The 16,802-nt window shown below is 38.0% G+C and overlaps 1 protein-coding gene across 1 annotated transcript; it reads right to left on the bottom strand.

Moving 5' to 3' along the window:
• Nucleotides 1–1,631: 1,631 nt before the first annotated feature.
• LOC756501 lies at nt 1,632–15,929 on the bottom strand. The gene is made up of 22 exons (XM_030991290.1): nt 15,861–15,929; nt 14,957–15,109; nt 14,643–14,784; nt 13,899–14,083; nt 12,995–13,147; nt 12,681–12,822; nt 11,938–12,122; nt 11,034–11,186; nt 10,720–10,861; nt 9,972–10,156; nt 9,068–9,220; nt 8,754–8,895; nt 8,002–8,186; nt 7,097–7,249; nt 6,784–6,925; nt 6,044–6,228; nt 5,140–5,292; nt 4,826–4,967; nt 4,072–4,256; nt 3,168–3,320; nt 2,866–3,007; nt 1,632–1,887 (listed from the first exon to the last, which is right to left on the bottom strand). Exons 1-22 carry the CDS (start codon nt 15,927–15,929, stop codon nt 1,751–1,753), a joined length of 3,381 nt encoding a protein of 1,126 aa, XP_030847150.1. The 3' UTR covers nt 1,632–1,750.
• Nucleotides 15,930–16,802: the final 873 nt, after the last annotated feature.

The raw sequence follows: 16,802 nt of genomic DNA, 5'->3' as shown, positions 1-16,802 counted from the left end.
GAGTAGCCAATGTTCTCCCCGGGCAGGCGAGCCGAGGCGACGGCCTGTTGATTGGTTGAGCACCCGTGTGCTTTGATCAATTGGCTTTGTCTGTTATTGTTTTAATTATTGACAGCCGCTCCACGCGGTCCATCCCTAGAGTATAATGCTAGGAGTCCACTGGGCCAGCGCCAGTTGGTGCCAGTTTGCGCCAAAGATTATGTGATTGGCGCGTAGTGGCTCGCTGTGGCGCCGAATTAATGTCCGCTCGGCATGTGTCGCCAAGTGAAATAAACTGGGTGCCATATGGCGTGCGCCAAATGCCACCCGGCTTGCTCCAAAATGTTGCGCCATTTTGAGCCAGTTCGCGCCATTACATGGCCATTTGATTCCAAAATTCACCCTGTTGGCGCCATTCGCGCCAATAGACGGCTACTTTGCGCCACTTGGTGATTAGTTTGTGCCAAATGACGCCAAATTGGTTTGAACTTGTCGCCGCTTGGCGCTACTTGCCGACTATCTAAATACCGGCCATCGGCTACCTGGTTCAGACCCTCCTCAGCTGTTGTATGAACAACATCTCTACCAAATATTTACAATTTTGATGTGTCTGAGGCTTTTGATAATGTTGGAGTGATGATGCTGCTCCATCAGAAGATGATGAGAGATGCTGAGGTGGCCACTTCCTATCAACTTATGCTGGCCAATCCTGAAGAAGAAGAGCCTCCTAAGAAGAAAAGGAAGCACAACTGGTGGTTTAGACCCATGCTCCACCCACAGTTGAGGGCCGAACGTGGACAGTACCATACTTTGATGGAAGAGCTGAGGGAGAATGACAGGAGGAACTACACCAGGATGTCCCCAGAGATGTTTGATGACCTGTTGGTCAGGCTTACACCCCACTTGCAGAAGAAGGACACCCACTTCAGGAAGGCCATTCCCCCTGGTCTCAAGTTGTCCGTCTTCTCATTGGCGCAACTTGGCGCGCCATTACATTCCAGTGGATTCCGGTGGATTCCAATAGGCGGATTGTTTGCGCCAAAGGGCGATATGTTCGCGCCATTTGGTGCCACTTGGCGGAAACTTGGCGCTGATAGCTCGATGCAAGTGGCGCGACGAAAATTTCAAACATTTTGAAATTTTCTTGCCGCCACATTCAAATTTGGTGCCGTTACGGGCCACCACGAGCCAGTTGGGAGGCAGTTTGAGCCACTACACGCCACTAGGCACCTTATTGGCGACACTAGGCGCCGCAGTAAATTGCATTGGCGCAAACTGGCACCAACTGGCGCTGGCCCAGTGGACTCCTAGCATAAAAGACGCTTGCTTAATAATATACTTTATCACCTGACGGAGTGTAGCAGCGGCACACGAAACGTCGTGATCTTTTAGATCCCTTGTTGACCATACATTGCGAGAAATACGAATGTCACTAGCGATATCATTTTCGATTTAGGAGTTGTTACAAGTTATTACGAGCTATTTATGGTCTATTACGGATTGTTACGAGTTATTACGATGTATTTACGGAAACAATTTTACGAGTTGTTACGAGTTGCGACAGATAGCTATGAGTTAATTATGGGTATTTTATGACCTGTTTACGAGTTGTTACGAAAGGCTACTGGTTAGTTACGATTTTAGTTGCGATTTTGTAGATTTCATACGTTTTCCAAAATCGTAAACAATACGTAAGAATACGTAAAGTATACGTACCTATTCGTAAAGTACTCGTAACTGCGTGTTAAGTGCTCGTAATAGCTTGTACCATTCAGTAAAGCCATCGTAGTACGACCCCGAATAGAATCGTAAACAGCTGTATGGGCTTTGTACATGTTCTGGGCGAAGCGTTCATAGCGATAGCTCCTTTACATGATGTCTTCAAGGTTGTTGATGCTTCAGTTGATGCTGGAGTTTAATAGAAAATACTTAATTGTTTATTCATTTATTCATCTATTTACTCTTTTACACATTTTACACACTTTTACACAGATTATTTATTAAATTTTTTACATATTAATTCCTTACATCATTTATTCAATTCAAATAATCATACATGTACAGGATGGCTCATTTAAAAGTGGTCTTCTATGAGGTTCTGCTAAAGGTATAGACTAGTTCTGGGAACGCCCCCCTCTCAAAAAAAAAGAAATGGAAGCTCTTATTACCAATACGTTTTGACTAAAACGTGATGATACAAATTTTGCCGGGAACCCGCCTACTAAATGATATAATTGGTAAATTGTCATATCTATCCGGCCTGGATAGATATCGCGTAGTCCCATATATGTCTTTATGTGTACAGTGCTTGTGACTTTACCAAGAGTGGACAAAATTTGTATCACTTTGAAGATTCCAGAACCTTGCAGTACACACCAATACCTATATGGTAGATGCTCAACCCTTTCTGATCGATTCCACTACGTTTCTTTCACAATGCAATCGCATGACCAGAAATGGTCTTTACCTTTAACAACCTCGATACCAATTTTATTTTAGACAACACTCATTAGACTGCATTATCACATAGTGAAACAGCATTGGGCATAATAGGATGATATATATATAACACATTATGTAATCCAAATTAGTCCGTAAATAGTCATAAAGCAAATTGCTGTTCTGGGAATTTGTTTTTCTTCTTCTCATTTGTTAATATTTCCAATGATTAAATGATTAAAGTTAATAATGTTTTTCTTTCTTCTAAAGCATTTCATAGCCTGAGCTGTTATATTCTTTACTCTGTTAACCATGAACCCCCCCCCTCGAAATATTATCACGGCGGGCAACAACCCGTGGCCGTCACCCTGGTAAACTAGCTCATGTAATATATACCACATCACATTTTACCCTTTCTTTATTTGAATTAAGGCGACTGAAACTCACCAAGGAGTTCTCCAACGAGCTCCATACGAAGAGAAATATGTTGATGCCAAGTGTAAGGTAAAAGCCGAACATATCGACACGTCATTGGCTCAGGGAAGCGATTGTAAACCACGGTGTTTCGGTCACTATTGCCTGGAAAGATCTGTGGAAAACACGCAAGATCGATCACTTGAGAAAAGAACAACGTGTAATTTCATCATGAATAAAAAGGAATGAACAAACATTCAATAAACGAATCACACGTGACTGGTAATCGACTAATTACCTGATTAGGGTCGAAGGATGAGTAAATTGGTACTTACGTTGTCGTTGTCGGTGTTATTGGGGTCTTTAACTGTATCAAAGGTAACACTATCCATACTGCAGGCAATCTTGAAGCTGGTTACCCACTGAGAATAATCCTCACGACCTTGTGTTGCCACTCTTACGATGCTGTACGTAGCTAAAAGATCAACCTGAGATTTGAATGATAATTATATTGTAAATGGAAATAGTAAAACGATGTTTGTATATACACATATATGTACAAACTTGTTGTATTAACGTGACATTTATATTTAACTCTACGGAGTTCCTTTCTCAATTCCTTTGTGAAAAATAACAATAGTTAAACTTAGCGATTTGTTTTTTGATTTTTGGCATTCGGATCTTGGTCTTCTTCCTTTTTTCCTCTTTTTTTTTTGGTAGGGGGAAAGGGGTGGGGGTATTTTTCGGATTTGTTTTCTTCTTTTTTTCATTTAGTTAAAACTGTGCCCTATATCTAAATTAAGTTCTTCAATAGAATGTAGATGTTGATTGGTTACGTGGTTCAATTGCAGGATAGCTTATTCTTGAACGCTTGATCTGAATATTTATGTCTATTTGTGAATATGTACTTGTAGTAATACGGCTCAGCTCTCGGACTGGGGGTGTGCATTAAATACTTAATTAATACATGTATAATTGAAAATGCTGTTGGTCATGAGCCCTATATACGTCGGGATTAAATGTTAGATATAGATCGTTGAACAGATTTCCAGTCTGTCAGTGTTTTCAGAAGGAATTAATATGTAAAGGAATATTTGTTCTTGTGATCTCTTGGTTGATCGAGTAACAAGGTGAGACAGGTTTCGTGTTGTGACGGAGAGATACCCTTTATGAGCTTGAGAAGCTTTATGAAGCGAAACTTCAAACAAACAAGAAAGAAATTCAGGAATATAGACTAACCTGAATCCACTGGTTCAAATCGTTTGTTTTGGCAGACCATCCTCCAGTCAGGGCTCCGACTTTAGCCATGTTTAACCGTGCTCGACGCGGACCGTGGTTGGCGTTGTACTCACTAAAAGCTGTCAGGCTCGAATCTGGGATTGCCCCACTTTCTAGGCCTAGAGGGCTACCATCCTGGATAGGGCCTTTTTTCCGAAGAAAGAAACTTGGCTTAAATTATATATATTCATCTATCCCAACAAAATTCATGTACGTTTAAATAATACATATTGGCCGGAGCTGCATAGTCTTCCAACTCAATAAAGCTACTGGACCTCACTCATTGGCATTTTATTTGTATGTCAGCAAATTTCGAATAATTCGTAAATAATAAAACAGAAAACTGCAGGTAGTATGTCTTTCCCTGGCTAAAATGTTGTGCTTAAATGTACTGACATGACTGTAGAGCTGATAAAAAGTTGCCTTTAAATAATTATTTTTCTTTTTCTTCATATTTGTCTCGAAATGTCACTGTTCTGAAATTGTTTCTTCTTCTCATATATAAATATTCCTAATTATTTAATGAAAAAGGTTTATAATGTGTTTCGTTTTAAAGCATTTCATAACCTGAGCAGTTGAAATATTTATCTGTTAGCTGTCAACTCAACGCCCCCCCCCCCCCCAAAAAAAAAAAAAAAAAAAAAAAAAAAAATCAAGGTGCGTTCCGCGGGCAATAGCCCGGGGTGTCATCCTACTAGCTCATCTACACACTCACCAAGGAGTTCTCCAAAGAACTCCATACGAAGGGAAATATGTTCATGCCATGTGTAAGGTAAAAGGCGAACATATCGACACGACATTGGCACGGGAAAGCGATTGTAAACCACGGTGTTTCGATCACTATTGCCGGGAAAAATCTGAGGAAAACACGCAAAAAGAACAACGTGTAAATTCAAAAAGAGAGATAAATGCTAAGATAAATATCATGAAAAAAAAGGAATTAAGAAACGCTCAATAAACGAATCACACTTGACTGGTAATCGACCAATTAACTGATTATGGTCGAAGGATGAGTAAATCGGTACCTACATTGTCGTTGTCGGTGTTAGTGGGGTCTTTAACTGTATCAAAGGTAACACTATCCATACTGCAGGCAATCTTGAAGCTGGTTACCCACTGGGAATAATCCTCACGACCTTGTGTTGCCACTCTTACGATGCTGTACGTAGCTAAAAGATCAACCTGAGATTTGAATGATAATTATATTGTAAATGGAAATAGTAAAAACGATTTTTGTATATACACATATATGTACAAACTTGTTGTATTAACGTGACATTTATATTTAACTCTACGGAGTTCCTTTCTCAATTCCTTGTGAAAAATAATAATAGTTAAACTTAGCGATTTGTTTTTTGATTTTTGGCATTCGGATCTTGGTCTTCTTCCTTTTTTCCTCTTTTTTTTTGGTAGGGGGAAGGGGTTGGGGTATTTTTCGGAATTTGTTGATATTTTTTGTTTATTCAGTTAAAACTGTGCCCTATATCTAAATTAATTTCTTCAATAGAATGTAGATGTTGATTGGTTACGTGGTTCAGTTGCAGGATAGCTTATTCTTGAACGCTTGATCTGAAGTATTTATGTCTATTTTTGAGCATGTACTTGTAGTAATACGGCTCAGCTCTCGGACTGGGTGTGTGCATTAAATACTTAATTAATACATGTATAATTGAAAATGCTGTTGGTCATGAGCCCTATATACGTCGGGATTAAATGTTAGATATAGATCGTTGAACAGATTTCCAGTCTGTCAGTATTTTCAGAAGGAATTAATATGTAAAGGAATATTTGTTCTTGTGATCTCTTGGTTGATTGAGTAACAAGGTGAGACAGGTTTCGTGTTGTGACGGAGAGATACCCTTTATGAGCTTGAGAACCTTTATGAAGTGAAACTTCAAACAAACAAGAAAGAAATTCAGGAATATAGACTAACCTGAATCCACTGGTTCAAATCGTTTATTTTGGCAGACCATCCTCCAGTCAGGGCTCCGACTTTAGCCATGTTTAACCGCGCTCGACGCGGACCGTGGTTGGCGTTGTACTCACTAAAAGCTGTCAGGCTCGAATCTGGGATTGCCCCACTTTCTAGGCCTAGAGGGCTACCATCCTGGATAGGGCCTTTTTTCCAAAGAAAGAAACTTGGCTTAAATTATTTAGATTCATCTATCCCAACAAAATTCATGTACGTTTAAATAATACATATTGGCCGGAGCTGCATAGTCTTCCAACTCAATAAAGCTACTGGACCTCACTCATTGGCATTTTATTTGTATGTCAGCAAATTTCGATGATATTTCGTAAATAATAAAAGAGAAAACTGCAGGTAGTATGTCTTTCCCTGGCTAAAATGCTGTGCTTAAATGTACTGACATGACTGTAGAGCTGATAAAAAGTTGCCTTTAAATAATTATTTTTCTTTTTCTTCATATTTGTCTCGAAATGTCACTGTTCTGAAATTGTTTCTTCTTCTCATATATAAATATTCCTAATTATTGAATGAAAAAGGTTTATAATGTGTTTCGTTTTAAAGCATTTCATAACCTGAGCAGTTGAAATATTTATCTGTTAGCTGTCAACTCAACGCCCCCCCCAAAAAAAAAAAATTAAAAAAATAGGTGCGTTCCGCGGGCAATAGCCCGGGGTGTCATCCTACTAGCTCATCTACACACTCACCAAGGAGTTCTCCAAAGAAGTCCATACGAAGGGAAATATGTTCATGCCATGTGTAAGGTAAAAGGCGAACATATCGACACGACATTGGCACGGGAAAGCGATTGTAAACCACGGTGTTTCGATCACTATTGCCGGGAAAAATCTGAGGAAAACACGCAAAAAGAACAACGTGTAAATTCAAAAAGAGAGATAAATGCTAAGATGATATCATGAAAAAAAAGGAATTAAGAAACGCTCAATAAACGAATCACACTTGACTGGTAATCGACCAATTAACTGATTATGGTCGAAGGATGAGTAAATCGGTACCTACATTGTCGTTGTCGGTGTTAGTGGGGTCTTTAACTGTATCAAAGGTAACACTATCCATACTGCAGGCAATCTTGAAGCTGGTTACCCACCGGGAATAATCCTCACGACCTTGTGTTGCCACTCTTACGATGCTGTACGTAGCTAAAAGATCAACCTGAGATTTGAATGATAATTATATTGTAAATGGAAATAGTAAAAACGATTTTTGTATATACACATATATGTACAAACTTGTTGTATTAACGTGACATTTATATTTAACTCCACGGAGTTCCTTTCTCAATTCCTTGTGAAAAATAATAATAGTTAAACTTAGCGATTTTTTTTTTTGATTTTTGGCATTCGGATCTTGGTCTTCTTCCTTTTTTCCTCTTTTTTTTGGTAGGGGGAAGGGGGTGGGGGTATTTTTCGGAATTTGTTGATATTTTTTGTTTATTCAGTTAAAACTGTGCCCTATATCTAAATTAATTTCTTCAATAGAATGTAGATGTTGATTGGTTACGTGGTTCAGTTGCAGGATAGCTTATTCTTGAACGCTTGATCTGAAGTATTTATGTCTATTTTTGAACATGTACTTGTAGTAATACGGCTCAGCTCTCGGACACGGTGTGTGCATTAAATACTTAATTAATACATGTATAATTGAAAATGCTGTTGGTCATGAGCCTTATATACGTCGGGATTAAATGTTAAATATAGATCGTTGAACAGATTTCCAGTCTGTCAGTATTTTCAGAAGGAATTAATATTTAAAGGAATATTTGTTCTTGTGATCTCTTGGTTGATTGAGTAACAAGGTGAGACAGGTTTCGTGTTGTGACGGAGAGATACCCTTTTTGAGCTTGAGAAGCTTTATGTAGTGAAACTTCAAACAAACAAGAAAGAAATTCAGGAATATAGACTAACCTGAATCCACTGGTTCAAATCGTTTGTTTTGGCAGACCATCCTCCAGTCAGGGCTCCGACTTTAGCCATGTTTAACCGCGCTCGACGCGGACCGTGGTTGGCGTTGTACTCACTAAAAGCTGTCAGGCTCGAATCTGGGATTGCCCCACTTTCTAGGCCTAGAGGGCTACCATCCTGGATAGGGCCTTTTTTCCAAAGAAAGAAACTTGGCTTAAATTATATAGATTCATCTATCCCAACAAAATTCATGTACGTTTAAATAATACATATTGGCCGGAGCTGCATAGTCTTCCAACTCAATAAAGCTACTGGACCTCACTCATTGGCATTTTATTTGTATGTCAGCAAATTTCGATGATATTTCGTAAATAATAAAAGAGAAAACTGCAGGTAGTATGTCTTTCCCTGGCTAAAATGTTGTGCTTAAATGTACTGACATGACTGTAGAGCTGATAAAAAGTTGCCTTTAAATAATTATTTTTCTCTTTCTTCATATTTGTCTCGAAATGTCACTGTTCTGAAATTGTTTCTTCTTCTCATATATAAATATTCCTAATTATTTAATGAAAAAGGTTTATAATGTGTTTCGTTTTAAAGCATTTCATAACCTGAGCAGTTGAAATATTTATCTGTTAGCTGTCAACTCAACGCCCCCCCCCCCCCCCAAAAAAAAAAAAAAAAAAAAAAAATCAAGGTGCGTTCCGCGGGCAATAGCCCGGGGTGTCATCCCACTAGCTCATCTACACACTCACCAAGGAGTTCTCCAAAGAACTCCATACGAAGGGAAATATGTTCATGCCATGTGTAAGGTAAAAGGCGAACATATCGACACGACATTGGCACGGGAAAGCGATTGTAAACCACGGTGTTTCGATCACTATTGCCGGGAAAGATCTGAGGAAAACACGCAAAAAGAACAACGTGTAAATTCAAAAAGAGAGATAAATGCTAAGATGAATATCGTGAAAAAAAAGGAATTAAGAAACGCTCAATAAACGAATCACACTTGACTGGTAATCGACCAATTAACTGATTATGGTCGAAGGATGAGTAAATCGGTACCTACATTGTCGTTGTCGGTGTTAGTGGGGTCTTTAACTGTATCAAAGGTAACACTATCCATACTGCAGGCAATCTTGAAGCTGGTTACCCACTGGGAATAATCCTCACGACCTTGTGTTGCCACTCTTACGATGCTGTACGTAGCTAAAAGATCAACCTGAGATTTGAATGATAATTATATTGTAAATGGAAATAGTAAAAACGATTTTTGTATATACACATATATGTACAAACTTGTTGTATTAACGTGACATTTATATTTAACTCTACGGAGTTCCTTTCTCAATTCCTTGTGAAAAATAATAATAGTTAAACTTAGCGATTTTTTTTTTGATTTTTGGCATTCGGATCTTGGTCTTCTTCCTTTTTTCCTCTTTTTTTTGGTAGGGGGAAGGGGGTGGGGGTATTTTTTGGAATTTGTTGATATTTTTTGTTTATTCAGTTAAAACTGTGCCCTATATCTAAATTAATTTCTTCAATATAATGTAGATGTTGATTGGTTACGTGGTTCAGTTGCAGGATAGCTTATTCTTGAACGCTTGATCTGAAGTATTTATGTCTATTTTTGAACATGTACTTGTAGTAATACGGCTCAGCTCTCGGACACGGTGTGTGCATTAAATACTTAATTAATACATGTATAATTGAAAATGCTGTTGGTCATGAGCCTTATATACATCGGGATTAAATGTTAAATATAGATCGTTGAACAGATTTCCAGTCTGTCAGTATTTTCAGAAGGAATTAATATTTAAAGGAATATTTGTTCTTGTGATCTCTTGGTTGATTGAGTAACAAGGTGAGACAGGTTTCGTGTTGTGACGGAGAAATACCCTTTATGAGCTTGAGAAGCTTTATGTAGTGAAACTTCAAACAAACAAGAAAGAAATTCAGGAATATAGACTAACCTGAATCCACTGGTTCAAATCGTTTGTTTTGGCAGACCATCCTCCAGTCAGGGCTCCGACTTTAGCCATGTTTAACCGCGCTCGACGCGGACCGTGGTTGGCGTTGTACTCACTAAAAGCTGTCAGGCTCGAATCTGGGATTGCCCCACTTTCTAGGCCTAGAGGGCTACCATCCTGGATAGGGCCTTTTTTCCAAAGAAAGAAACTTGGCTTAAATTATATAGATTCATCTATCCCAACAAAATTCATGTACGTTTAAATAATACATATTGGCCGGAGCTGCATAGTCTTCCAACTCAATAAAGCTACTGGACCTCACTCATTGGCATTTTATTTGTATGTCAGCAAATTTCGATGATATTTCGTAAATAATAAAAGAGAAAACTGCAGGTAGTATGTCTTTCCCTGGCTAAAATGTTGTGCTTAAATGTACTGACATGACTGTAGAGCTGATAAAAAGTTGCCTTTAAATAATTATTTTTCTCTTTCTTCATATTTGTCTCGAAATGTCACTGTTCTGAAATTGTTTCTTCTTCTCATATATAAATATTCCTAATTATTTAATGAAAAAGGTTTATAATGTGTTTCGTTTTAAAGCATTTCATAACCTGAGCAGTTGAAATATTTATCTGTTAGCTGTCAACTCAACGCCCCCCCCCCCCAAAAAAAAAAAAAAAAAAAAAAATCAAGGTGCGTTCCGCGGGCAATAGCCCGGGGTGTCATCCCACTAGCTCATCTACACACTCACCAAGGAGTTCTCCAAAGAACTCCATACGAAGGGAAATATGTTCATGCCATGTGTAAGGTAAAAGGCGAACATATCGACACGACATTGGCACGGGAAAGCGATTGTAAACCACGGTGTTTCGATCACTATTGCCGGGAAAGATCTGAGGAAAACACGCAAAAAGAACAACGTGTAAATTCAAAAAGAGAGATAAATGCTAAGATGAATATCGTGAAAAAAAAGGAATTAAGAAACGCTCAATAAACGAATCACACTTGACTGGTAATCGACCAATTAACTGATTATGGTCGAAGGATGAGTAAATCGGTACCTACATTGTCGTTGTCGGTGTTAGTGGGGTCTTTAACTGTATCAAAGGTAACACTATCCATACTGCAGGCAATCTTGAAGCTGGTTACCCACTGGGAATAATCCTCACGACCTTGTGTTGCCACTCTTACGATGCTGTACGTAGCTAAAAGATCAACCTGAGATTTGAATGATAATTATATTGTAAATGGAAATAGTAAAAACGATTTTTGTATATACACATATATGTACAAACTTGTTGTATTAACGTGACATTTATATTTAACTCTACGGAGTTCCTTTCTCAATTCCTTGTGAAAAATAATAATAGTTAAACTTAGCGATTTTTTTTTTGATTTTTGGCATTCGGATCTTGGTCTTCTTCCTTTTTTCCTCTTTTTTTTGGTAGGGGGAAGGGGGTGGGGGTATTTTTCGGAATTTGTTGATATTTTTTGTTTATTCAGTTAAAACTGTGCCCTATATCTAAATTAATTTCTTCAATAGAATGTAGATGTTGATTGGTTACGTGGTTCAGTTGCAGGATAGCTTATTCTTGAACGCTTGATCTGAAGTATTTATGTCTATTTTTGAACATGTACTTGTAGTAATACGGCTCAGCTCTCGGACACGGTGTGTGCATTAAATACTTAATTAATACATGTATAATTGAAAATGCTGTTGGTCATGAGCCTTATATACGTCGGGATTAAATGTTAAATATAGATCGTTGAACAGATTTCCAGTCTGTCAGTATTTTCAGAAGGAATTAATATTTAAAGGAATATTTGTTCTTGTGATCTCTTGGTTGATTGAGTAACAAGGTGAGACAGGTTTCGTGTTGTGACGGAGAGATACCCTTTATGAGCTTGAGAAGCTTTATGTAGTGAAACTTCAAACAAACAAGAAAGAAATTCAGGAATATAGACTAACCTGAATCCACTGGTTCAAATCGTTTGTTTTGGCAGACCATCCTCCAGTCAGGGCTCCGACTTTAGCCATGTTTAACCGCGCTCGACGCGGACCGTGGTTGGCGTTGTACTCACTAAAAGCTGTCAGGCTCGAATCTGGGATTGCCCCACTTTCTAGGCCTAGAGGGCTACCATCCTGGATAGGGCCTTTTTTCCAAAGAAAGAAACTTGGCTTAAATTATATAGATTCATCTATCCCAACAAAATTCATGTACGTTTAAATAATACATATTGGCCGGAGCTGCATAGTCTTCCAACTCAATAAAGCTACTTGACCTCACTCATTGGCATTTTATTTGTATGTCAGCAAATTTCGATGATATTTCGTAAATAATAAAAGAGAAAACTGCAGGTAGTATGTCTTTCCCTGGCTAAAATGTTGTGCTTAAATGTACTGACATGACTGTAGAGCTGATAAAAAGTTGCCTTTAAATAATTATTTTTCTCTTTCTTCATATTTGTCTCGAAATGTCACTGTTCTGAAATTGTTTCTTCTTCTCATATATAAATATTCCTAATTATTTAATGAAAAAGGTTTATAATGTGTTTCGTTTTAAAGCATTTCATAACCTGAGCAGTTGAAATATTTATCTGTTAGCTGTCAACTCAACGCCCCCCCCCCCCAAAAAAAAAAAAAAAAAATCAAGGTGCGTTCCGCGGGCAATAGCCCGGGGTGTCATCCCACTAGCTCATCTACACACTCACCAAGGAGTTCTCCAAAGAACTCCATACGAAGGGAAATATGTTCATGCCATGTGTAAGGTAAAAGGCGAACATATCGACACGACATTGGCACGGGAAAGCGATTGTAAACCACGGTGTTTCGATCACTATTGCCGGGAAAGATCTGAGGAAAACACGCAAAAAGAACAACGTGTAAATTCAAAAAGAGAGATAAATGCTAAGATGAATATCGTGAAAAAAAAGGAATTAAGAAACGCTCAATAAACGAATCACACTTGACTGGTAATCGACCAATTAACTGATTATGGTCGAAGGATGAGTAAATCGGTACCTACATTGTCGTTGTCGGTGTTAGTGGGGTCTTTAACTGTATCAAAGGTAACACTATCCATACTGCAGGCAATCTTGAAGCTGGTTACCCACTGGGAATAATCCTCACGACCTTGTGTTGCCACTCTTACGATGCTGTACGTAGCTAAAAGATCAACCTGAGATTTGAATGATAATTATATTGTAAATGGAAATAGTAAAAACGATTTTTGTATATACACATATATGTACAAACTTGTTGTATTAACGTGACATTTATATTTAACTCTACGGAGTTCCTTTCTCAATTCCTTGTGAAAAATAATAATAGTTAAACTTAGCGATTTTTTTTTTGATTTTTGGCATTCGGATCTTGGTCTTCTTCCTTTTTTCCTCTTTTTTTTGGTAGGGGGAAGGGGGTGGGGGTATTTTTCGGAATTTGTTGATATTTTTTGTTTATTCAGTTAAAACTGTGCCCTATATCTAAATTAATTTCTTCAATAGAATGTAGATGTTGATTGGTTACGTGGTTCAGTTGCAGGATAGCTTATTCTTGAACGCTTGATCTGAAGTATTTATGTCTATTTTTGAACATGTACTTGTAGTAATACGGCTCAGCTCTCGGACACGGTGTGTGCATTAAATACTTAATTAATACATGTATAATTGAAAATGCTGTTGGTCATGAGCCTTATATACGTCGGGATTAAATGTTAAATATAGATCGTTGAACAGATTTCCAGTCTGTCAGTATTTTCAGAAGGAATTAATATTTAAAGGAATATTTGTTCTTGTGATCTCTTGGTTGATTGAGTAACAAGGTGAGACAGGTTTCGTGTTGTGACGGAGAGATACCCTTTATGAGCTTGAGAAGCTTTATGTAGTGAAACTTCAAACAAACAAGAAAGAAATTCAGGAATATAGACTAACCTGAATCCACTGGTTCAAATCGTTTGTTTTGGCAGACCATCCTCCAGTCAGGGCTCCGACTTTAGCCATGTTTAACCGCGCTCGACGCGGACCGTGGTTGGCGTTGTACTCACTAAAAGCTGTCAGGCTCGAATCTGGGATTGCCCCACTTTCTAGGCCTAGAGGGCTACCATCCTGGATAGGGCCTTTTTTCCAAAGAAAGAAACTTGGCTTAAATTATATAGATTCATCTATCCCAACAAAATTCATGTACGTTTAAATAATACATATTGGCCGGAGCTGCATAGTCTTCCAACTCAATAAAGCTACTTGACCTCACTCATTGGCATTTTATTTGTATGTCAGCAAATTTCGATGATATTTCGTAAATAATAAAAGAGAAAACTGCAGGTAGTATGTCTTTCCCTGGCTAAAATGTTGTGCTTAAATGTACTGACATGACTGTAGAGCTGATAAAAAGTTGCCTTTAAATAATTATTTTTCTCTTTCTTCATATTTGTCTCGAAATGTCACTGTTCTGAAATTGTTTCTTCTTCTCATATATAAATATTCCTAATTATTTAATGAAAAAGGTTTATAATGTGTTTCGTTTTAAAGCATTTCATAACCTGAGCAGTTGAAATATTTATCTGTTAGCTGTCAACTCAACGCCCCCCCCCCCCAAAAAAAAAAAAAAAAAAATCAAGGTGCGTTCCGCGGGCAATAGCCCGGGGTGTCATCCCACTAGCTCATCTACACACTCACCAAGGAGTTCTCCAAAGAACTCCATACGAAGGGAAATATGTTCATGCCATGTGTAAGGTAAAAGGCGAACATATCGACACGACATTGGCACGGGAAAGCGATTGTAAACCACGGTGTTTCGATCACTATTGCCGGGAAAGATCTGAGGAAAACACGCAAAAAGAACAACGTGTAAATTCAAAAAGAGAGATAAATGCTAAGATGAATATCGTGAAAAAAAAGGAATTAAGAAACGCTCAATAAACGAATCACACTTGACTGGTAATCGACCAATTAACTGATTATGGTCGAAGGATGAGTAAATCGGTACCTACATTGTCGTTGTCGGTGTTAGTGGGGTCTTTAACTGTATCAAAGGTAATACTATCCATACTGCAGGCAATCTTGAAGCTGGTTACCCACTGGGAATAATCCTCACGACCTTGTGTTGCCACTCTTACGATGCTGTACGTAGCTAAAAGATCAACCTGAGATTTGAATGATAATTATATTGTAAATGGAAATAGTAAAAACGATTTTTGTATATACACATATATGTACAAACTTGTTGTATTAACGTGACATTTATATTTAACTCTACGGAGTTCCTTTCTCAATTCCTTGTGAAAAATAATAATAGTTAAACTTAGCGATTTTTTTTTTGATTTTTAGCATTCGGATCTTGGTCTTCTTCCTTTTTTCCTCTTTTTTTTGGTAGGGGGAAGGGGGTGGGGGTATTTTTCGGAATTTGTTGATATTTTTTGTTTATTCAGTTAAAACTGTGCCCTATATCTAAATTAATTTCTTCAATAGAATGTAGATGTTGATTGGTTACGTGGTTCAGTTGCAGGATAGCTTATTCTTGAACGCTTGATCTGAAGTATTTATGTCTATTTTTGAACATGTACTTGTAGTAATACGGCTCAGCTCTCGGACACGGTGTGTGCATTAAATACTTAATTAATACATGTATAATTGAAAATGCTGTTGGTCATGAGCCTTATATACGTCGGGATTAAATGTTAAATATAGATCGTTGAACAGATTTCCAGTCTGTCAGTATTTTCAGAAGGAATTAATATTTAAAGGAATATTTGTTCTTGTGATCTCTTGGTTGATTGAGTAACAAGGTGAGACAGGTTTCGTGTTGTGACGGAGAGATACCCTTTATGAGCTTGAGAAGCTTTATGTAGTGAAACTTCAAACAAACAAGAAAGAAATTCAGGAATATAGACTAACCTGAATCCACTGGTTCAAATCGTTTGTTTTGGCAGACCATCCTCCAGTCAGGGCTCCGACTTTAGCCATGTTTAACCGCGCTCGACGCGGACCGTGGTTGGCGTTGTACTCACTAAAAGCTGTCAGGCTCGAATCTGGGATTGCCCCACTTTCTAGGCCTAGAGGGCTACCATCCTGGATAGGGCCTTTTTTCCAAAGAAAGAAACTTGGCTTAAATTATATAGATTCATCTATCCCAACAAAATTCATGTACGTTTAAATAATACATATTGGCCGGAGCTGCATAGTCTTCCAACTCAATAAAGCTACTGGACCTCACTCATTGGCATTTTATTTGTATGTCAGCAAATTTCGATGATATTTCGTAAATAATAAAAGAGAAAACTGCAGGTAGTATGTCTTTCCCTGGCTAAAATGTTGTGCTTAAATGTACTGACATGACTGTAGAGCTGATAAAAAGTTGCCTTTAAATAATTATTTTTCTCTTTCTTCATATTTGTCTCGAAATGTCACTGTTCTGAAATTGTTTCTTCTTCTCATATATAAATATTCCTAATTATTTAATGAAAAAGGTTTATAATGTGTTTCGTTTTAAAGCATTTCATAACCTGAGCAGTTGAAATATTTATCTGTTAGCTGTCAACTCAACGCCCCCCCCCCCCCCCCAAAAAAAAAAAAAAAAAAAAATCAAGGTGCGTTCCGCGGGCAATAGCCCGGGGTGTCATCCCACTAGCTCATCTACACACTCACCAAGGAGTTCTCCAAAGAACTCCATACGAAGGGAAATATGTTCATGCCATGTGTAAGGTAAAAGGCGAACATATCGACACGACATTGGCACGGGAAAGCGATTGTAAACCACGGTGTTTCGATCACTATTGCCGGGAAAGATCTGAGGAAAACACGCAAAAAGAACAACGTGTAAATTCAAAAAGAGAGATA

Source organism: Strongylocentrotus purpuratus, unplaced genomic scaffold, assembly GCF_000002235.5.
Source record: "Strongylocentrotus purpuratus isolate Spur 01 unplaced genomic scaffold, Spur_5.0 spur5_scaffold_2, whole genome shotgun sequence".
Classification (NCBI taxonomy): domain Eukaryota; kingdom Metazoa; phylum Echinodermata; class Echinoidea; order Camarodonta; family Strongylocentrotidae; genus Strongylocentrotus; species Strongylocentrotus purpuratus.
Note: the sequence above shows the minus strand (reverse complement) of the source record. Positions and strands in the feature narration are given on the sequence as shown.

Excerpts from the sequence above, each read along its gene's own strand:
- LOC756501 (XM_030991290.1), bottom strand. The coding sequence starts at position 15,929 with ATGGCTAAAGTCGGAGCCCTGACTGGAGGATGGTCTGCCAAAACAAAC. Across the intron at positions 12,123-12,680 it reads GTTCTTTGGAGAACTCCTTG|GCCCTATCCAGGATGGTAGC; the intron begins GTGAGTGTGTAG and ends TTTGGAAAAAAG. Across the intron at positions 10,862-11,033 it reads CTAACACCGACAACGACAAT|ATCTTTCCCGGCAATAGTGA; the intron begins GTAGGTACCGAT and ends TGTTTTCCTCAG.